Source organism: Phocoena sinus, chromosome 8 (genome assembly GCF_008692025.1).
Source record: "Phocoena sinus isolate mPhoSin1 chromosome 8, mPhoSin1.pri, whole genome shotgun sequence".
NCBI lineage: Eukaryota > Metazoa > Chordata > Mammalia > Artiodactyla > Phocoenidae > Phocoena > Phocoena sinus.
In genome coordinates, this window is record NC_045770.1 from 71,233,632 (window position 1) to 71,256,608 (window position 22,977).

The 22,977-nt window shown below is 36.5% G+C and overlaps 1 protein-coding gene across 1 annotated transcript in view; it reads right to left on the reverse strand.

Annotated features, from left to right (window-relative positions):
- The window catches only part of PIK3C2A (phosphatidylinositol-4-phosphate 3-kinase catalytic subunit type 2 alpha), a 106,724-nt gene that overhangs the window by 18,207 nt on the left and 65,540 nt on the right, over window positions 1-22,977 (reverse strand). The window contains exons 9-20 of the mRNA XM_032641584.1: window positions 21,447-21,590; window positions 20,264-20,312; window positions 19,973-20,183; window positions 17,637-17,759; window positions 16,380-16,547; window positions 10,588-10,699; window positions 10,068-10,213; window positions 8,296-8,484; window positions 7,746-7,839; window positions 7,123-7,217; window positions 6,586-6,766; window positions 3,100-3,204 (exon numbers count right to left, since the gene is read on the reverse strand). Of these exons, the coding sequence (XP_032497475.1) occupies window positions 3,100-3,204; window positions 6,586-6,766; window positions 7,123-7,217; window positions 7,746-7,839; window positions 8,296-8,484; window positions 10,068-10,213; window positions 10,588-10,699; window positions 16,380-16,547; window positions 17,637-17,759; window positions 19,973-20,183; window positions 20,264-20,312; window positions 21,447-21,590 (1,617 nt within the window). The remainder of the gene's footprint in view (window positions 1-3,099; window positions 3,205-6,585; window positions 6,767-7,122; window positions 7,218-7,745; window positions 7,840-8,295; window positions 8,485-10,067; window positions 10,214-10,587; window positions 10,700-16,379; window positions 16,548-17,636; window positions 17,760-19,972; window positions 20,184-20,263; window positions 20,313-21,446; window positions 21,591-22,977) is intronic.

The following is a 22,977-nucleotide window of genomic DNA, read 5'->3' on the forward strand; positions in this document are numbered from 1 at the left end:
TGTTGGGTCTTCATTTCTGTGTGAGTGCCCTCTCTAGTTGTGGCAAGTGGGAGCCACTCTTCATCGGGATGCGCGGACCTCTCACTATCACGGCCTCTTTTGTTGCGGAGCACAGGCTCCAGACGCGCAGGCTCAGTAGTTGTGGCTCATGGGCCCAGCTGCTCCGCGGCATGTGGGATCTTCCCAGACCAAGGCTCAAACCCGTGTCCCCTGCATTAGCAGGCAGACTCTCAACCACTGCGCCACCAAGGAAGCCCTCCTTTGGTTTTTAAGTAAAGACAAAAGACACATTTTTCATTTTCACCAAGAACTTTTTGAACAACACATTCACCATTTTGTTCCACCACCTTCTGCCATTTTTCAGGCAACTATATAATTCCATCTTCCCAAAACTTTTTATCTTCTTGAGCAAAGAACTGTTCCAGGTGCCTTTTTTTATACAATATTTTTTAAATATAAATTTATTTATTTTATTTTTGGCTGCGTTGTGCACAGGCTTTCTCTACTTGCAGTGAGTGGGGGCCACTCTTCGTTGCAGTGCGTGGGCTTCTCACTGCGGTGGCTTCTCTTGTTGCGGAGCACAGGCTCAAGACACCGGCTTCAGTAGTTGTGGCACTCGGGCTCAGTAGTTGTGGCACTCGGGCTCAGTAGTTGTGGATTGCGGGCTCTAGAGCACAAGCTCAGTAGTTGTAGCACACGGGCTTAGTTGCTCCGTGGCATGTGGGATCTTCCCAAATCAGGGCTCGAACCTGTGTCCCCTGTATTGGCAGGCGGATTCTAAACCACTGTGCCACCAGGGAAGCCCCCAGGTGCCTTTTACAGTCTTCCAGGGAATTGAAATTTTTTCCACTCAGAGAATTTTGTAAAGACTGAAATAAATGGAAATCTGAAGGTGCAATGTCTGGTGAATATGGCGGATGAGTCCGAACTTGCCAGCCAAGCTGTAACAGTTTTTGCCTGGTCATCAAAGAAACATGCGGTCTTGCATAATCCTGATGGAAGATTATGCATTTTCTGTTGACTAATTCTGGATGCTTTTCGTCGAGTACCACTTTCAGTTGGTCTAATTGGGAGTAGTACTTGTTGGAATTAATCGTTTGGTTTTCCAGAAGGAGCTCATAACAGAGGACTCCCTTCCAATCCCACCATATATACATCACCTTCTTTGGATGAAGACTGGCCCTTGGTGTGGTTTGTGGTGGTTCATTTTGCTTACCCCACAATCTCTTCCATTCCACATTATTGTACAGTATCCACTTTTCATCTCCTGTCACAATTTGTTTTCAAAAAACAAATTGGGAAATGGGGATTGACATATATACACTAATATGTATAAAACAGATAACTAATAAGAACCTACTGTATAAAAATAAATTAATTTAATTAAATTTTTAAAAAAGTAAGTTACAAAATAGTTCATATAGTAAGGGCTTATTTTTATAAAAACATAGTTCGTGTAACTAGAAAAAGCCTGAAAGCATATAAACCAAAGTGTATCCAGTCATTTTATGTGCATGGGGAGGTTATAAATGATTTTTTTGTCAGAAAAAAAAAAATGAAACATTTTCATTACGTTTAAGCAGAGAATTGCATGCTGAAATACAGTCAGGGATTTTTTTCGGACTTCCCTGGTGGCACAGTGGTTAAGAATCTGCCTGCCAATGCAGGGAACACAGGTTCGAACCCTGGTCCAGGAAGATCCCACATGCCGCAGAGCAACTAAGCCCGTGCACCACAACTACTGAGCCTGTGCTCTAGAGCCCACAAGCCACAACTACTGAGCCCGCGTGCCTAGAGCCCGTGCTCCGCAACAAGAGAAGCCACTGCAACAAGAAGCCTGCACACCACAATGAAGAGCAGCCCCTGCTCACCACAACTAGAGAAAGCCCACGTGCAGCAACGAAGACCCAATGCAGCCAAAAAAAAGTAAATAAATAAATGCATCTATTAAAAAAAAGAAACTTTTTTCACTTAACTTAGGTGGAACCCAAACATCAAAGCAATGAACATAACCAGGCTGGTGCAAATGATTTTCAACGCTTGATTTGGATATTTTGAGTATGTCGGCTATCTCCCACGTGGTATAACGTTGATTGTTCTCAATTACAGTCTTGATTTGATCGCTATCGACTTCAACTGGTCTACCCGACCATGTAGCATCATCCAGTGAGAATCTCTAGCACGAAACTTTGCAAACCACTTTTGACACGTTCTATCAGTCACAGCACCTTCTCCATACACCACATAAATCTCTTTTTGCATTTCAGTTGTGTTTTTACCTTTCTTGAAATAATAAAGCATAATATGCCAAAAATGTTTTTCTTCCATCTTCAATATTAAAATGACTACACAAAAATTCACCAATTTTGATGTGTTTTTTTTAAATGCTCGCTGATATGACAGCTGTCACAATACAATCTAAGAAAATTGTTTCACATGAAGTTAAAGACAACTAAGCGCTACTAGAGCCATCGTATGGAAAAAAACCAAATGAACTTTTTGGCCAACCCAGTATTTCAATGAAGAGTAGCCATATGTCAATTTAAAAAAATTAAATGTAAGACTCCTTTATGGATAGTTGTACCCTAGACTTTCAAAATCACAGACACTAATGGATGAATTAATTGGCTGCTTTTGCTGAACTCATGTTAGAGAAAAATCCATTATTTGTGCTACTATTAGCCCAATTAAAAATATAGTTAACTCAATTTTGATGATTACAACTACTTTTTGATGACTCTAAGAAGTGTTATAAACCTTGGAAGACTCCACCTGGCCATTCACAAGAGAGGAAAAAAACTGCCTACCTGTGACTGGGTACTTTTACCACTGGAATTACAACATATGCAGCTATTACACCATAGCAAAAAATAATTTCAAGGCAGTAAATAATTTTACACTGCTTTTTCTTTCAGGAATGGTGATTAGATAAGAATATACTGAGATAAATATGGATCTTATACAAACATACATCCTTAAGTACTTATAACCAACCTATGCAGATATTATCTGCATTTGCCTTAAGCATACCTGCCCATTTGCCTTCTTCCTACACATTATTTGAAAATGTAATATGAACTTATAAGCATTGTATGTCACCTTAATATTTAATTCTTTTGCCACAAGACTTGGATTGAGAGGGAGACGGCATTTATTTCTTAGAAAAAAGGACTGTACTCGTTCCATACTTCTTTGGAGGACAACCTATGAAAAGAAACCGATACTGTTAAGTACATAATGAAAATGAAGACCTTTTTATATGACAACAAAAATATGATATGGACCCAATTTTTTAAATGCCCAATTGTCAAATGGTCAAAAAAGTTGTTGCTAAAGAGAGTTAATTTTTACTATAAAAATTAAAATTATAGCAAAGGCTATAAACATGGGGGGAATTACATATGGTCATATTTAACATATTAGTTAATACTCACTAACAAATAGAAATCAAGCAATAACGAGACGCCAATTTTTATCTAAGAGACAAAAAATTTAAGATAACATCCAGTGCTGGCAACAAGGTGGGAAACAGATACTTTCATAATCTACTGGTGGGGAGGGAGGTGTATACTGGTAAGTTTTGTTTTGTTACTGCAATCTAATATAAACTATTATAACTAAAAATATACAAAGCTCTTGATTCAATTATTTCATCTGTAGGAATATCCTATGAAGAAATACTAGCACTAGTGGGAAGCAGCCGCATAGCACAGGGAGATCAGCACAGTGCTTTGTGACCACCTAGAGGGGTGGGATAGGGAGGGTGGGAGGGAGACGCAAGAGGGAGGGGATATGGGGATATATGTATATGTATAGCTGATTCACTTTGTTATAAAGCAGAAACTAACACACCGTTGTAAAGCAATTATACTCCAATAAAGAGGTTTTTAAAAAAAGGAAAAAAAATACTAGCAAAGGGGCAAACACTTATATATTAAAATTCATCACAGAACCGTTTGGGAGAAGAAAAATGTATAAACAACCTACATAGAGGTAATAGTTCATAATTTATGCTAAGATACCTTGTAATACCATGTAATACCATGTACTCATTAAGAAACATGAAGTGTAACTATATGTACTTACATGAATTCTCCAACATAAAGTAAAAAAGAAAAAAAGCAATTTACCAAAAAAAAAAATCATTGCTGAAAGAAATTAAAGATCTAAATAAATGGAAAGATATCCCATGTTCATGAACTGTAAGACTTAATATTATTAAGACTGCAACATTTCCCAAATCGATCTACAGATTCAACACAATCTTTATCAAAACTCCAACTGCCTTTATTGCAGAAATGGGCAGGCTGATACTAAAATTCACATAGAATTGTAAGGGACTTCCAAACAGCCAAAACAACCTTGAAAAAGTAGAAGTTGGAGGACTCAAATTCCTGATTTCAAAACCTACTACAAAGCTATAGTAATGAAAACAGTATAGCATAAGGAGGGGCATATAGATCAATGGAATAGAATTCAGAGTCCAGAAATAAACCCATATAACTATGGTCAACTGATTTTCAACTAGGGTGCCAAGATCATTCAACAGGAAAGAATAGTCTCTTCAGCAAATGGTGCAGCAACAACTGGATAACCACATGTAAAAGAATGAAGTTGGACCCTTAGCTCATAGAATATTAAAAAAAAAAAAAAACCTCAAAATGGATCAAAGACGTTTTAAGAGTGAACCTATAAGACTCCTAGAAGAAAACATAGGTGTACCTCATTGTGACCTTCTATTTGACAACAAATTCTTGGACACGCTAGTAAAAGCACAAGCAACAACAACAAAAAAATAAGTTAGATCATAAAATGTAAAAGTTTTGTGCATCAAAGGACATTATGAAGGAAATAGAAAGATGATACACAGAATGGGAGAAAATATTTGCAAACAGTATATCTGATAGGGGTCTAGTATCTAGAATACATAACTCCAACAATTCAACAACAAAAAGACAAACCAATCAAAAAGGACTTAGAAAAGAAATTTCTCCGAAGAAGATATACAAATGGCCAACAAACACATGAAAATGTGCCCCAAATCATTAGTCATTAGGGAAATGCAAATCAAAACCACCATGAGATACTACAGATACTACTTAACATCCACTAGGATGACTAGTTTAAAAAAACGGAAAATAACAAATTTTGGTGGTGATATGGAGAAACTGGAATCCTCATACATTACTAGTATTATACTGGAATTATAAAATGGTGCAGCTACTTTGGGTAACAGTTTCAAAAAACATAGAATTACTATATGATACACTAATTCTACTCCTAGGTAAAATGAAAACAGATGTTCAAACAAAAACTTATACACAAATATTTATAGCAGCACTATTCATTAGTGGTCAAATAATAGAAACAAGCCCAATGTCCACCAGCTGATGAGTGGATAAACAAAATATGGTATTATCTATACAATGGGACATTGTTCAGCCATAAATACGCATGCTAAAATATGGATGAACCTTGAAAACATTAGGTTAAGCGAAAGAAATCAGACACAAAAGGCCACGTGTTGCATGATTCCATTTATATGAAATGTCCAGAATAGGTAAGTCCATAGAGATAGAAAGCAGATTAGTTCTCACCAGGACCTGGGAGGAGAGGGGAATAAGAAGTAAAGGGTTAGTGGGTGCAGGATTGCTTTCTGTTGTGATGAAAATGTTCTGGAATTAGACAGTGATGGTGGTTGCACAACACTGTGAATGTACTATCAATAACAGCCAATGGACTGTACACCTTAAAGTGGTTAAAATAATGAAGTCTAGTTAAAAAATAACATACGTTTCTATAAAAAATTTTTAACTCCAAACATTTGTATATATACGTGTATATATGTGTAAAGTCATATAAAATGACCAAGCAGGACATAAAACAAACTGTGAACAAGATACCTACAGGGAGAAAATGAAACTGGAAAAGTCCTAATTTTTTAATCCATAAACTTATTCATTTGGACTTCTTAAACATTAGCATCAATTCATACTTCTATTACCTTTACAATTACAAAAATGTTAAAAAGCAAAATAGTGAAAAAGAAACTCAAGAGAACAATTTTGATCAGAAAGGAATTAATAAGCATGGAAATGAAAGGGAACTGAGTTAGGATATAAAATCTTTTCCGACATGTTTTAAGCAACTTTTGAATTCAATCTGCCCAAAACAGCATAAGTGTGTTAGAGTTCTATTGGATGCCTATTGAAAAAGAATAACAACCGGGACTTCCCTGGTGGCGCACAGTGGTTAAGACTCCAGGCTCCTAATACAGGGGGCCTGGGTTCGATTCCTGCTCAGGGAACTAGATCCCACATCCATGCCGCAACTAAAAGTTCGCATACTGCAACTAAGGAGCCTGTGCGCCGCAACTAAGGAGCTGGTGAGCTGCAACTAAGAAGCCAGCTTGCCATTACTAAGGAGCCCACGTGCCGCAACTACAGAACCCACGAGCCACAACTAAGACCCGGCACAACCAACCAACCAAATAAATAAATAAATATTAAAAAAGAATAACAACTTGTCAGCCCTGTAAAGATCCTTTAACATCAAAATATTTATGTTCCCTCTATGGGTACATACCTGTCTGGCTGATCCACTAGCTTGCCTTACTTTTTCTGCCACTCCTCCTAAAAGCTGTACAAGTTTTGCCTGCTTCAGAAGTTCTTCTCTGAGTCCTTTTCCTCCTACTGAGAGGAGAGCACCCAAAACATGTTCATATCGGGCACCAAACTGTGCATCATGCAGGGCATCCTTGAGGAGCCTAATATAGCAAAATATTTATGTCAGCCACTTCTGAGAAACAGACTATGTCTCTCAAAATCAATTTAACAAGTTTAATTTTTGGTATACAGGAATTAATTTTAAACTATATAAGCAAGTAAAAACTCAGTCATTATTATAGAGCTCTAACATGCCAAATAATTTTGCAATAGAGGGTTTTGTTATTTTCTGGTTTTATTTCTAAAGACATAAAAAATTAGCTTCTTTATAATAATGACTTCAATGAAACAGCTGGTATCAACAGTAAATAGTCCAAGCATACAGTTTAGACTTTGAGTGTCATCTCTGTAAATAACAGAGACAGAAATAAAGTACTTAAGAAAATTTAAATCTTACCAATATAAATTGTGTGCTATCTGTATATTTCCCAATGCCCTGGACAGAAGGAAGCGCACTAATGAACTGTTCAAGTAAATTTCATATTTCAAAGCCTACATGCAAAGAAAAATAAGAATCACTAGTGGTCAAACCCATACTACGTTGTTAGGATAAAATTATCAAAAGATAAACTATATAAATCAAGGATGAAAGGTGATACTGATAAAAATGAAACAGATGAATTAACTTAGGTGAAATTAATGAAATCAAGCAGAAAAGTACAGACCTGGGAATAACATTCATTAGCTATGTTTAAAAGGCCAATTAAAAAAAAAAAAAAATCAAAGAAAAGTTCAAGTCTGGTTTGTTCTGAGAATTAAAACCCGAGAATTAAAAATCCAGGTATATATATATATATATATATATATATATATATATATATATATATAGTTAGTATTTAAGTAGGGCAGCTGATAATAGTGGAAAAAAATTCACACTAAATCCAAATGCAATACACCTCAACATTCCCACGCAACAAAAGTACTTTTAATCAAAACAGAAAGGGGATCCCTTAGCAAAGTCCCTACTCATACAAACTGGGGAGAGGGTAAGGAGGGCAGGTAACCTCGTAAAAAACTCACCTGCACAAACTGTGGAAGAAGATCTGTTAGCTCATCATCACTAATAGCCTCAATCCAGGTCACAGCTAGGGACCTCACTTCCTGATCAGCAAATCTAGAAGCATACCACAAAAATCAAGATTTGACAGCGATTTCTTTCTAATGAAGCTGTTTTTCCTGAAAACACAATCTCAATCTATTCCTGACAAAGAATACTCAAATAGCTATTCAAAAGCAATGTGTTTCTTCTCTTTTTCTAGGAAGAAAATCTTATTGTCCTATACACAAATCCAATTTCGTGACTGTTTAGAAACTTTATGAAAATTAATTCTGACCTACATCATAAAAATATAACAAAGTATTCAAAATTTACAACCTCTCTAGATTAGTTTTAAATGATATGATATCCCTTTTTAATAACCTCAACACAAAAGATGTGTTTATAGAAATATGCATTTATACTGAAGTGAATTGCTTTCATGTTAAAACAAAGGGAACTAATCCTGCAACATAATATCTTACTGGAAAAACAATAAAACAGAGCAAATAAATTCAGCCACAGTTAACTTACTTTGAATCAAGAAGCTCCAATGCAGTCAGTGGGTGCAATGGAGGCCACTGCCGAAGCAATGAGTAAGTTTTGGCAAGATTAACCCATTTCCAGTTTGGGGCACTTGCTAGTACTTTAGGAAGACAATTCGGGTGTTTGAGGCAATAATAACGTTTCTCCCACAGAAAGGCTTTATCTTCTTTAGAAAGTCTGAATATGTAACAGAATTAAATCACTTCTTAGTGATATCATAATGACAGTTATAATCTCAATGATTAAAAATACAAAGAAGAAATTTATTCCTTTTAGGACAGCCACTTCTTGGTAGAATCATTAATACTAATTTGGAATAGAAAAACGCAATGTACAGCAAACACCACTAATTTACCCTAATTTGGGGGATGGAAAGAAATTATTCTGCCTTGATAAAAGAGTCTTAGTTAAGAAGAAGAAGGATAATTCAGCACAATAAAATTTATTGAGCTCTAACCAGATGCCAGGCACTGGAAATCAGAGTTGGCTACACAGAACCTACCCTAAGAGACAGCAAGGATTTCATCATTTTATAAAAGTAAAATCAAATGTCATGCCAAAAACAAATGCTATTACAAAATTTTAGAAGATGACTATATAGTTCATTTGAGGAATATTCAAAATAAAAAGAACTTGTCTTGGAAATTCTAATTTACTGTTAATGACAGATGTTTATGTGAATGAAATATTTCACTACTCATCTACCTACCCTTGTGTATATAATCCATGCATTGAATTGAAATGTATTTCACGTGGAATACTAAAAAAAAAATCCAGTATTGCAAAAAGGTACACAATTAAGTTTCTCCTTCCAATTCCTCTCCCAGTGGCAACTGCCTAACCTCGTATATTCTTCCAGAAGTAGTCTATTCATATAGAAGCATACACAAAGGTGTATGTAGATTCTCTTTTTTTCCTATATGTTAATGGTAACACACTATACACACTATCCTGCTACTTATTTCCTTCATTTAACATCTTACATATTAGTACATATAGCTATAACTTCATTCTTAATAGTTACATAGTACTGTTGGATAAATGTACTGTAATTTAACCCGTTAATGAACATTCCCTATCAGTTTTATAATAACCCAAATAAACACTGCAATGAATATTCTTGTCTCCACAAGCAAATATAAAAGGGTTTTCTCTAAAATACACTATAACTAACTGGAAGTGGAATTGTTAGGTCAGACTATGGACACTGCGACCTTTATAGATTTTGCCAAATTGCTCTCCAAAAGCTTTTAGAGTTCTGCCAACAGTATAATTCCCATTTTCTGTATCCCATCAATACCTTATATAATGAGACATTTTAATTTTCAACAATCTGATGTATGAAATGGTGTCTTGTATTAACTTATAATTCCTTGATTATTGAGAGGTTGAACATATTTTTTCAGATGTTTAAAAGGTACTGTATTTCTTTTCCAAAGAATTACCTATTCATATTCTTGTCTACCACTGTGTTGTCCGTTTTTCTACTTATATGAAAAGGTCCTTCATATATTAAGGATACAGATTATAGTTCCCAATCTATCGTTTGCCTTTTGATTATGTAAAAAAATTGACCTGTACAAATTTCTAAATTTTATGTAGTCATATAGTCTTTTTATACAATTAAAAAAAGAAAAAAAGAACTTTCCATATCAGGAACATTGCTAAATCATGAACGAAATCAGGGCATTTAATAAACCATTAACTTGAACTTTACATTGTAAGAGATACCCAGGCAAAACAGAATCAAAGGAATGTACCCAAGTGATGAGTCTCTGTGAAGAATATCAAGAAGTTTCCCTTTTACATCATTCTCCAATGTTTCTAAGTTGTGTTGCTGTATAATGCTTCTGTCAACTTGAGGAGTGGTATAAATGATATCAAATGTAGGAGAAGGAAAATCAACCTTAAAAATTAACAGAAGTTGATTAAATTATAGCTGAAAAGTCCACATATTTGCTACATTAACTTGTTTTTGATTTTTCTTAGCCATCAGGGTGATAATACCAAATATTAAATTAATGCTTCTGTCCTTTTATTAAAAGTGATTACCATTACTGGTAATTCTCAATAGCACATGTACTACTTGGGATTGGTGTAAGTGCATATTTTACTGTTTCTCAGAAATAGGAAATGGTTTATTGACATTTAAATTAAATATAGATCCTAAGATTGAAACGAGATTAGGCTTCTTTAGTAACAACCCAGATCATGGTACACATATACTTTTCATAAAGAATTCAAATTTGAACCTTTCCACGTGTCAGGAAGTATCATTACCTGTAACACTATTCTTTCCATCACATATCCTTTTTTGGGGATTGTTCCAGGAACAGGATTTGTATGTGATGAAGTCCAAAGATACAGAAGTTTAGTTCCACATGTTAAAAACCTTCATGAATGTAAACAGAAGAATACTGTGGATTTCATCTTAAAAATTACTTCAAAACTCACAACACATGGTAATGAATTTGAAATGTTAATAATCAAATATTTATTAAGCATCCTCTATATAAAAAGAACATATCAGAAGGAGTCACTCTCCATAGTGTACTTTCACTTCAGTATTTAGGTACTGAAGTATGGGAGTTAGAACAAGAGGAGGGAAGATGAAGCAACATTATCTTGGGAGAATTGGGGCTCAGGATAGAAGACAAGATGGGTAAAGTCTCAGAGTCACCTGTCCCCAAAACAACTTCTATAAATAGGAAGGTGAAGGATAGTCTTTGAAGATCATCTACAGAGGAACACATCTCAAGATGGTGGTTTGGATTTCATAACTGCTCCTTGACTTTTACCATGACAACAAAAACGCATGCCAAGAAAACCAGTATCTACTTTGTGCCAAAGCACTAATCATTTGAGATGAGAAGTTTCATCTGTTTGTGACCAGGGGTCAGCAAATTTTTCTGTAAAGGGCCAGACAGCAAATATTTGGGGCTTTCTGGGCTATACAATCTCTGTCAGAGACTCAACTCTGCTAGTATAGTGCCAAAGCAGCCATGAACAATACATTTCAGAAAATGTGTGCTGTGTTCTAACAAAACTGTATTTACAAAAAACAGGCAGTGGTCCGGAGTATGCTGACCCTTGCCCTAGACTACCAATTTATTGTCTACTGAAATTAAAAACATTTACCAATAAAGATATTGATATATCTTTACACAGAAGAAATTTCTGAAAAATAACATGAGACATAAAAGCAGGAAACTATAAACTTCATCAAACTTTGCTCATTTTATTCAAACAGCAAATATCCTTCCCAAAACTAGACTCCAGTCTTAATGTTTTCTCTAGCAGGTTAACAGCCTTTGAATCTTTGGCACAGGAATTCCCTGGCAGTCCAGTGGTTAGGACTCCGCGCTTCCACTGCAGGGGGCCTGGGTTCAATCTCGGAGAACTGAGATCCTGCAAGCTGCGCGAGGCGGCCAAAAAAAAAAAAATCTTTGACACATATATTCTGTCTACTTTAGAACCACCCTCACCCTCAACTAGATTATTTGAAGGCAAATTCTGATATTATTTTATCTGCAAATACTTTTATGTATCTCTAAATGACAAACACTTTAATTTAAACATAATTGCAACAGAAACTTCCCTGGTGGCCCAGTGGCTAAGACTCCGCACTCCCAATGCAGGGGGCCCGGGTTCAATCCCTGGTAAGGGAACTAGATCCCACGTGCCGCAACTAAGAGTTCACATGCTGCAACTAAAGATCCTGCATGCCGCAACTAAAAGATACCGTGTGCCGCAACTAAGACCCGGCGCAGCCAAATGAATATTTAAACATAATTACAACAAAATAATTAAAAATAATTACTCAAAGTTATTAGCTATCTAGTCAGCACTCAAATTTCTCTGATTGTCTCTAAAAAAAATTTTTTTTAACAGTTGGTTTGTTTGAATAAGGATACAAGCAAGATCCAACATGTGCATTGGTTGATATGTCTTTTAAAGTATCTTTTAAATCAAGGGTCAACAAACTCCAGACTGTCACCTTGTTTTGTAAATAAACTTTTACTAAAATAAAGCCACACTCATTCATTTACATATTGCCTATCTATCACTGCTTTTGCCTTTGCTTTTACATTTGTGACAGAGACTACATGACCTACAAAGCCTCAACTACTTCTATCTGGTCCTCTTAACAAAGTTTGCCAACTCTTGTTTTAATCCATACATTCTTCTTTTTTATCCCCCGTTATTTGTTGAAGAATCCAGGTGTTCTGTTCTGAGAATTTTCTACATCCTGGATTTTACTGAGTGCATTCCTCTGGTATCATTTAGCATGTCCCTTTATCTCCTATATTTTCTGTAATAGATCTAAAGGTTTGATCTGATTCAGGGTTAGTTACGTGGCAAGAATACTTAATACTTTGTAGGTGGTATTGTATACCACTAGTTCCTGATGCATCAAATAAAGAAGCACACATTGGTATATCTCTCCTTCTGTGATGTGAAGATAATCGGTTTGTTCAAGTGCTATCAGTCTAAATCATCCATTATAAAGTTCCAGAAAACTTAATCACAATGGTTTTAAACAAGCATTAATAAATCACTGCTTAAACATCAATGTCAACCAAGAATGCTTTTGACCACAGTGGATATTTGGCAATGTCTGGAGACTTTTTTGTTGGCAACTAGGGGGTACTACTGGCATTTAGTGGGCAGAAGCCAAGGATGCCACCAAACATCCCACAGTGTACAGGACAGTCTCCCATGGCAAAGAATTACCTGGCCCAAAATGTCAACAGTGCCAAGACTGAGATTTCCTGGCCTAAATCTACTATTTCAGTAGGGGCTGCAAAACTGTAACATTCTGTCTTTCCTTCTGCATCTATTAGCTGGAATTTTTCTGTAAAAAACTTTCTCACATCAATTATTTGGTAATCCTGAGACACAACCATAAAGGAACAGCAGCTTAAATGCTTGATTCAGTTTATTTAAAAATGAGTTAAGAACTCATTTATCATTGAGGTTGACTGAAATGCCTGTAAATCATTCGGCTTTCATGATAGTAACTTCATCAGGCTGTATGCAGGTTATACCTTAAACATAAATTAATTTTGAAAGAATTTCAAGACCAGGACTTCGGATCACTGTACTATAGTACGTTAACAGACTAAATCATTAACACTTTCTCTATATGTATTAATATAAAATCATCTTCCCTCTTAATCTCTGAGCATTTTTTGAATGTTAAATCCTAACATTACCTAGATTGACTACACTACTTGCCAAAGTCTCAAGATTAACAGCATCAGCTCACTGTTTTAAACAGTAGAGTGCTGGATGCAACTATTTAATTGTCTAACAAAAGTCGGGGCTTCCCTGGTGGCGCAGTGGTTGGGATTCCGCCTGCCGATACGGGGGGCGTGGGTTCGTGTCCCGGTCTGGGAGGATCCCGCATGCCGCGGAGCAGCTGGGCTCGTGGGCTCGTGGGCCGTGGCCGCTGGGCCTGCGCATCCGGAGCCTGTGCTCAGCGGCGGGAGGGGCCGTGGCGGTGGGAGGGCAGCGTACCGCATAAAAAAAAACAAAGTCAACTGCCCTTCCCCTTACTCTTTTGAATTTTGAAAGAATGTCATTCATCCAATAAAAAACATTTATTAATAGTCAAAAAAAGTTGCAAAAAATGATAGTACTTCTCAAATGAAGTAAAGACTCCTGGTGCTTTCAAGAGCACGAAGGTTTTCAAAACTGACTCATTTATAAAAATTAATGATAATGATATAATTACATTTAATTTTCTCACATAACTATTCCCTGACACTAATTTATCAAAGACAATTGAGGACTTCCCTGGTGGAGCCCTGGTTAAGAATCCGCCTGCCAATGCAGGGGACACAGGTTCGACCCCTGGTCTGGGAAGATCCCACATGCCACGGAGCAACTAAGCCTGTGTGCCACAACTTCTGAGCCTGTGCTCTAGAGCCCGCAACCCACAAATACTGAGCCCGAGTCCCACAACTACTGAAGCCCGCAATCCTACAGCCCGTACTCCGCAACAAGAGAAGCCACCGCATTGAGAAGCCCGTGCACCGTAATGAAGAACAGCTCCTGCTCATTGCAACTAGAGAAAGCCCACGCACAGCAACGAAGACCCAATGCAGCCATAAATAAATAAATAAATTTATAGGGGTGGGGGGGAAAGACAATTGAGAACACAATTCTCCTCCTTTATGGGGCCAATATTCTGTTTTAGAGTAGTCATGGATTATATTTAGCAAACGGTTCTAAATATACATCATTAATAGCAATTTCTTTTTTTAAAATTTTTTAATTTTTTGGCTGTGTTGGGTCTTGGTTGCAGCGTGCGGGCTTTCTCTAGTTGTGGCGAGCAGGGGCTACTCTTCGTTGCGGTGCATGGACTTCTCATTGCAGTGGCTTCTCTTGTTGCAAAACACGGGCTCTAGGCACACGGGCTTCAGTAGTTGTGGCATGTGGGCTCAGTAGTTGTGACACATGGGCTTAGCTGCTCTGTGGCATGTGGGATCTTCCTGGACCAGGGCTCGAACCCAGGTCCCCTGCATTGGCAGGTGGATTCTTAACCACTGTGCCACCAGGGAAGTCCTAATAGCAATTTCTTCAACTGCTTTTATCTAGCCTTTGGCAGTTCAGAATTATGTCAGGTGTCAAATAAAATTTGAGCCCAAAAGAAGTTATAGAATAAAAAAATCTTAAACTGCCTCCTCACATATAGGGGGAGTGACTATAAGAAAAGAAAAATGTGTGAATAAATGCTATATTTAAGTACATAAGAAAAGAATATTTCAAAAACAAAACTAATGAAGTCAGTGTTTCAAACACCACATGATTTTTTAAATGATTACTGGAAATTCAAACTGTGTTTGTCATTTAAGAGGAAAAAGGAAGTAGAACTAGATTAGCAGAATTTTTTAACTCATTTTTTAATTGTTTTATTGTAGGTTAAACAGATCAGTTATTAAGTCATTTCCCCAAAACTGTCCCATGGGACACAATGTTTTAAAAGATGTATTCTAGAACAAAAAAAGTACTATGGTATCAAATAAATCTGAGAATGGTAATATAGGATAATGTTAAGAACACAGACCCTGGGGCCAAACTGCCTATATTCAAATCCCACTTCTGCCACTTACTAGCTAAGCGCCCAAGGGCAAGGCATTTTTGATTCTCCCCTCTGTAAAAAGGGATAATAATAATACCTACCTTCATAGGGTTGTTGTGAGGTATATAAGGCTATGTATACAGCACTCAGACTAATACCCAGCATACAGTAAATGTTACGTATTTATAATTACAGTAATATTATTATTAAACACAGTAGGCTTCTTGACTGCAGAACTTTAGAGATACTTTAATATGCTAATGTCCATTATCATGCTCCAAAGTGTTATCACATGCTATATCAAACATTCCAAACTTATTCAATTAAATTTTTTTTTCATTTAGGAAAACACTTGATGGTCTCATGGAACATATTATTACTTAAAACATAATCAAAATAGCTGAAAGGCCAGCTACATTATCCCAATGGCTATTAGTAGACACAAAGTTCAAAAGGAATTCCTTTAACCCTAAGGATCAATTAATTTTGCATACATGTGGGACTTTTGAAGATTAAAGGCCAGGGGTCCATAGCAGCAAGGGTAGATCAGTTAGGTAAAGGGAATAATACGCAGTTGTAGACTCTCTTAAACTGGAGAAGGATGGGGAAGAGATGCGAAGAGGGAAAGTGGAGTTTGTGGGTTATTTTAAAATATATCAAAGGAACTTGTAAGACCACGAGTATTATGTCATAACATAATGCTTTCCATAAATTACAATTAAAGAATGAACTGGCTGCTGCTTTTCTTCTGGAATAGTGAGTGGCAAACAATCCTTTGAATACCCATATAGATATGTTCAAACTATAGGAGTACAACTTTGGTTTCCTCTGTGTCTCTGAAATGACCTCCTTTAATCACACCGGAAAAAATGAGGCAACTCATTATCTCATCACGTAGTCACTGTTCCCCACTCAACTCTCTACCCAATTCTGATGCTGCAAGTGTGTCCACAGTAACTCACCATTACAACTCAGTAACACTTACCGTTTAAAGTCAAAAAGAGGTAAAGAAACTTTGCCCAAAGCTTCTGGCCCCTTTCTCTGCTTATTAGAATCAGGGGAACTTCCACTGCTCTGATTTAAAATTCCAAAAAGAGTAAGGTGAAGTAGTGATTCTAATGGCAATTGTGATATCTGGATGGGAAAAATGATTCTATGGGGGGAAAATGTATTAATAGAAAAAACAAATTAGACTGAATGTGAAGTTTAATGCTTTAACGAGACTGACAATCTTAGGTATTTTATTTGACTCATCAAATAATCTTTAATCCTGAGTAACCTTTACTTAAGCAGTAAGCTTCGCTAACAAATACTATAAAAATCTTAAATAAATTTCATTATAATTTCAAACACATAACATTTCTCTCTTCAAAAATTTGTTAATACTTTTACTTAAGACTGGCAATGTCAATTTCTAGGCAAAATAATAATCATTTTTATTTCCTTTAGGAAAAGCTAGATGAATGTTTGAGTATTTCTGATTCGAGATTTACGTGTGCACATACATACACAGACAGACATATATGTTTACCAGTGTTTTGTTTTTGTTTTTTTTAAATCTGAAAGGACACATAAGGCCAACAGTGGTCACTCTGAGGAGCGATGAGATGGTTAAGAGTTGAAAATAAAGTGACACTTTCCACCCCACATGCATTTTTGTATTATTTGATTGCTTTGACAGACATGTGCTATTTTTATAATTAAAAAAATAAAAGAAAAATAGGAAACCATTAAATAAATGCAGAATAAAAAGTAAAAAGTTCTGCAATTGCCTCCTTGTCTAAATAATGAAAGCATTCCCTTAGTTTGAAGACAATATTTTAAAAATATTAACAGTGCAAAATATCATCTTGTACATGGATTTAAGATAATTTTTAAAATCTGTTAACCAAGAACTAGGCTTCCTATATACAGTGTTACAGAATAAATACTGAACTAAAGCAGTGTTATAAAAAACCATCTTTGTAGAATTATACTAACTTTAACTTGACAAAGCCTAGGAAGAATTGATGGCACCTTCTGCAATTTAACAATATGAAGATTTAAAAGAATACTTCAGATTTTTAAATGAGAATTTCAGTCCATTCTATAGAATTGTATCTAGAAGAGACTTTAAGATACCAGTAAGAATTTAATGAATTTTAATGGAACTTGTAATTAAAACTGAAAGCTGTATGCATAAATGGATAAAAGTAAAGAACACGGCATACTAAAAGAATAAAAAGCCAGAAATTTCACTTACAGTTCATCCCATTTAATAAGATAGAAGAAATTCTTATAAGTGCCAACCTTCTTTGATTGAATAGGTTTAAAAAGATCCTTTCCATTGTAAGTCAGGGAACATATCAAGAAGTATTTTTCATAACTGAGAAAAGAGATTAATTTAATTTTTATTTAATACAAATTAGTTAATCAAATATGTATCATTAGCCATTCTTACCTAAAAGTGACTATTATCTGAAATAATTTGGTTACCATTCACTTGAATTTATGGAAAAACATCTAAAATTTAACTATTGCAAATCCTACAAAAATAGAGGCATAGCAAAGGGAATACCGAAGGGAACATATATCACTAGGTGCCAGTCTAAAGGAGCTGTATTGGTACCAGCTGGAGAATTTATCTCAATTTTGTGCTCAGTTACTAGCTTTAGATTTTAGTTAAATGACACTGAATAATTCTTCATTTCTAGGTAAATTCTAGGAAGTAACAGTACAAACATTTACCTCCCCTAGGTGCTATTTTCCTTTGCTAAGCCACTGAAATAGAGTCAGTTTAGCATATTAATGGTGCATGGGCCTGACTTGCACTGAGCCAGTCTTCCTAATCTATTAGGAGGCTTCCATCCAAGGGGACAGATGCTATTGCATTCTTTCACTAGACAGCAATGATTTAGCCCCTAACTGCTACAAGTACAAAGCCGGGTAATTCAGTCAGGCAATCTTGTAGAGCAGGAGTTTTAGGTTCAATAAAACTGTATTCTACTAGTACTCTAACTTACTGCTAGGCTTACCCATTAACCATTTTGTTCATACAATCTGTTAATCATTCTAAATATATTTCAAATCTAATCTCACTGGTTCACATAGCTAACTATTTAATTGCTTTTCTCAACCTTCTCCTTTTTTTTTTTTTTGGTCATGCTGCTTGGCTTGCATCATCTTAGTTCCCCAACAAGGAATTGAACCCATGCCCTGGACAGTGCAAGCAAGGAATCCTAACCACTGGAACCACCAGGGAATTCCTTCAACCTCTTTTTAAATCAGCATTGTATTGGGAGTTCCAGGTGGGCTAGTGGTTAGGATTCCAAGCTTTCATTACTGTGGCCCAGGTTCAATCCCTGGTGAGGGAACTGAGATCCCGCAAGCTGTGCGGCGTGGCCAACAAAACAAACAAACAAAAAAAATCAGCACTGTATTAACTTTCTTTCCATCTTAATTATCACTGTGTTGTTTTCTACTGAGTATTTGTTCTCCTCATTAGTGTCCCTAAATTTAATTGTGTGTATACATGGTTTTGTATGGAGGATGTGGAAGGTATTATCTCTGTAACTATTTAAAAGAATGAAATATCTTTAGAGACCAATAGTACCCATTTAAATGCAAGTTCCAAGAGGGCAAAGATTTTTTGCTGCCTTGTTTACTGCTGAATTCCTAGTACTAAGAATACTGCCCACAGATGGTGCTCAGTAAATATTTACTGAATGAATTAATATACCACTTTCAAGTCATTATATTATATATTACCTAATGCTCAGTTTATGTTCTAAAGCAGAATTTATGTTTGGTATCTATAACTAGGCTTTATTTTATAGCCATTACATATATATAGCTATTATAAAACAATTTCATTAAAAATATTCAATTTGCGGGCTTCCCTGGTGGCACAGTGGTTGAGAGTCCGCCTGCCGATGCAGGGGACACGGGTTCGTGCCCCGGTCCAGGAGGATCCCACATGCTGCGGAGCGGCTGGGCCCGTGAGCCATGGCCGCTGGGCCTGCACGTCCGGAGCCTGTGCTCTGCAACAGGAGTGGCCACAACAGTGAGAAGCCCGCGTACCGAAAAAAGAAAAAAAAATTCAATTTGAGCTTTTCAGTTTATACTAATCTTTTCCAAATAAGTTGAAGGTGGTAAACTTTTTGGCACTGACAAAAAAATCAAAAAGGAAAAACCCATATTAAAAATTCAATAGAAGAAATATGCTCTTGCATACTTCAAAGTCTAGCAAAGAGTAAATTGTAAACTACTAAAGAGGGGACAAAAATGTGCTATAGTCCCATTATCCTGGTTCTAAAGGAAAGGCAGAAATAGCAGTCATAAATTGACTAATTTATTAACTAGCATTTGCCCTTGTAAGTTTAAACATATTTTCCTGCCTTTTCTGTACGTAGTGGGGGTGATATTTTTTATTGGAACAGCATCAAACATCTCTGTAATTTTTAGGAAAACCACAAAGGTATCTGGTGGATCACGTATCATCCATTTAAATGCCAAGGTAACAGTGGATGCTGACATTTTTCAAGATTAGATTAGCTTCTAGGTGAAGCTATACATATCTCCTTTTAAATAGTTACTTACTTTGATACCCAGTTACTTGAAATTCCATGTGCAGCAAAAATTGTAAACTGGAGCTGTTCCATTGTGGTCCATGCTTCCTTGATGTTCCTGTTACTGTGGGCACAGTCTACAGAACCCCTACCAGAATTTGCATGGAGTCTGAGAAGGTCATAAATTGCTGCAGTTAACTGGTCCATGCTTACTTGAACAGGATTTTCAGGATTCAGTGAGCCTAGGTTTAAAGAAATTGTTAATATAATTCTCCGAAAAAGCAACAATTACTCCTAAAATTTAAGGAACTTCAATACATACCTCTAGTTGAACTCTTGCTAGTGTCTCCTTCTCCAGACAGTGAAGTCACCTGCTTACATACATACAAATTAGTGAGAAAATCACCCATGATGTAATATAAAATGTTTACCTTTAATTTCAATACATTTATTAAATTCTATATCAAAGAAATCCTTCATAGGAGAAACTTCCCAAGTGTCCGCAGAATAAAACAATAAAAAAAGACTGCAAAAAGAAGATGAATATCCCAAATCAAATAAAGAGATAGTTTTTTTTTCTTTGCGGTACGCAGGCCTCTCACTGCTGCAGCCTCTCCCGTTGCGGAGCACAGGCTCCAGACGCACAGGCTCAGCGGCCATGGCTCACGGGCCCAGCCGCTCAGTAAGTCACTATTACTGAGGCTCCTGGGTCTTTCCAATAAGAAGGAGGTATAGTCCAAAGTAGAACTTCCCCGTTGACAATCATGAACACTTCCACCCAGAGGGAGGGAAATGTTAGCTATTACTATCCAGGTCCTTCAAGCGTAGTATTACCTTAAAACCCCAAACCAACTCATTTTTGCCAGAGTTACTCTCTACACACAAAAAGTTCAGTTGGGCATCCACCTATTCAGTGTCAACTCTCACAAAGTTTTTCAAGGCAGTCCATCTCCTCTTAGGAATTCCCCACCTTACCAAGTAAGTGACCAAATCAGCTCAAAAGTAAAAGCCAAAGTTAAAACGGTAACACTTGGGCTTCCCTGATGGCACAGTGGTTAAGAATCTGCCTGCCAATGCAGGAGACATGGGTTCAAGCCCTGGTCCGGTTAGATCCCACATGCCGCAGAGCAACTAAGCCCGTGTGCCACATCTACTGAGCCTGCACTCTAGAGCCCACAAGCCACTACTACTGAAGCCTGCGCACCTAGGGCCCATGCTCTGCAACAAGAGAAACCACCGCAATGAGAAGCCTGCGCACCACAAGGAAGAGTAGCCCCCAGTCGCCACAACTAGAGAAAGCCCGCACGAAGCAAGGAAGACCCGACGCAGCCAATACATACATACATATATACATAAATAAATAAAATTTATTTTAAAACAAAACAAACAAAAAAAAGGTTAACACTTTGTCTAGCAGTATCAAGAATCTCCCAGTTTAAGTGACAGATGCTCACTTAAGTACATATTTGCATGTGATAAAATGCTAATTACTAAAAAATACTCACTTCAGCACTTTTACTCCTTGGAAGATTAACTGCTCTCTTCAGCTTCTTTACTGATTCTGTAATGGCAAGAGTCTCCACACCATCTAAAGCACTGCAGATTTTTCTTACAGCTTTAATTACTTGATCTACCACTCTATGTTGGTTCTTTAAAAATAAAAAGTAAAATAAACATAAGCATATGAAATTTAAAGGATCTATTTCAGAGATGAAGTAAAAAACCAGACATTTCACATGTGCCTAAGAACAGATATCCTCCTTTACTCTTTTGTGATGAAAAAGAAAAGAAACAAGATAGCTTTTCAATTACATAAGTTACTTTGAAATAGGAAAAAAGCAGGCCTGGTTAATTTCCACTTTGCCTGTACAATTATTCATATGCAAATGCCTTTAATTTCTTATTAGAATCAGAAGCAAAAGCAATAAATCACTAACAAATTGTGAAATCACTTAAAAAAGCTAGAGTTCTTTTTACTTTTCATTTTGTGAATAATTTCCACATTAAAAACATCAACACTTCTCACTCTCCTGCAAAAATCTGGTATCAAAAACCAGGTTGTTCAGAGACTGGTCACAAATTAATAACACTGGGCAACAGTTACTAAAAGTGAGTCAACTTTTCAGCATCATTTGCATCTATACAACCAACACTTTCTAAGTCTTGTCTGATGAAAAAACTTCTGTGAGGACAATCCTTCCTTACTATTCAACCACAGATCATTTCACCATGTAAGTATACATGTACAAATATATTATAAAATAATTTACCTGATGAGGATGATTCAAATATCCTTCTCCACTCCCCCATCATCGTTTTAAAGTACATATCTCATTAAGAAACAAAAACATTCTTATATAATGGATTAATTCATCAAATATTTACACCAAACTTAAATGCCAAGTACTGTTAGAATGGGCTGAAACTCAGTACTGTACCATCCCTTAAACATTTAAAATTTTCCACCTTTGAGGCTTGGCTACCATAAACCAAATGTTCTCTTCATCTTCACGTGTAAATGAAACCACCTCATTTTCTCAAATACCCAATTACCTTGCAGTCCTCAGATCCCAAAGGTCCCAACTTTTGCTTACTTGACTTGTATTTCTTATTTTTGCTCTTCCACCTTCATGCAAAAACCTTTCCAGTTTTGAGGCTCGTGCCATTCTCCTATACTATTCTCCATCATTTTTTATATGCCAGTTACCAATTTATTGTCTATCAGTTCCAAATTCACCCTTCTTTGCTCTACTCTTGATACGAGAACTTGACCTTACAAACATTTCTCCTTTGCCAGCTAGCACAATGTTAGGTTTTGTCAATAGAGGGCACTGAAAGGACACTCAAAGGCAATAACAGCAGGAAGGTACTTCTCATCAGGGTTCCAGTCCTCTATTTTTAAATTCAGTATGGAAGCCCAGTGGTCCTCAACAACCCACTCCAGCTGTACCCTCAAGCCATGCTCCTCCAATCTGACAGCTCTACCAAATTTCTTTGCCATAGGCAACCTGTGTGCTCCTGTGATAGCCATACCCT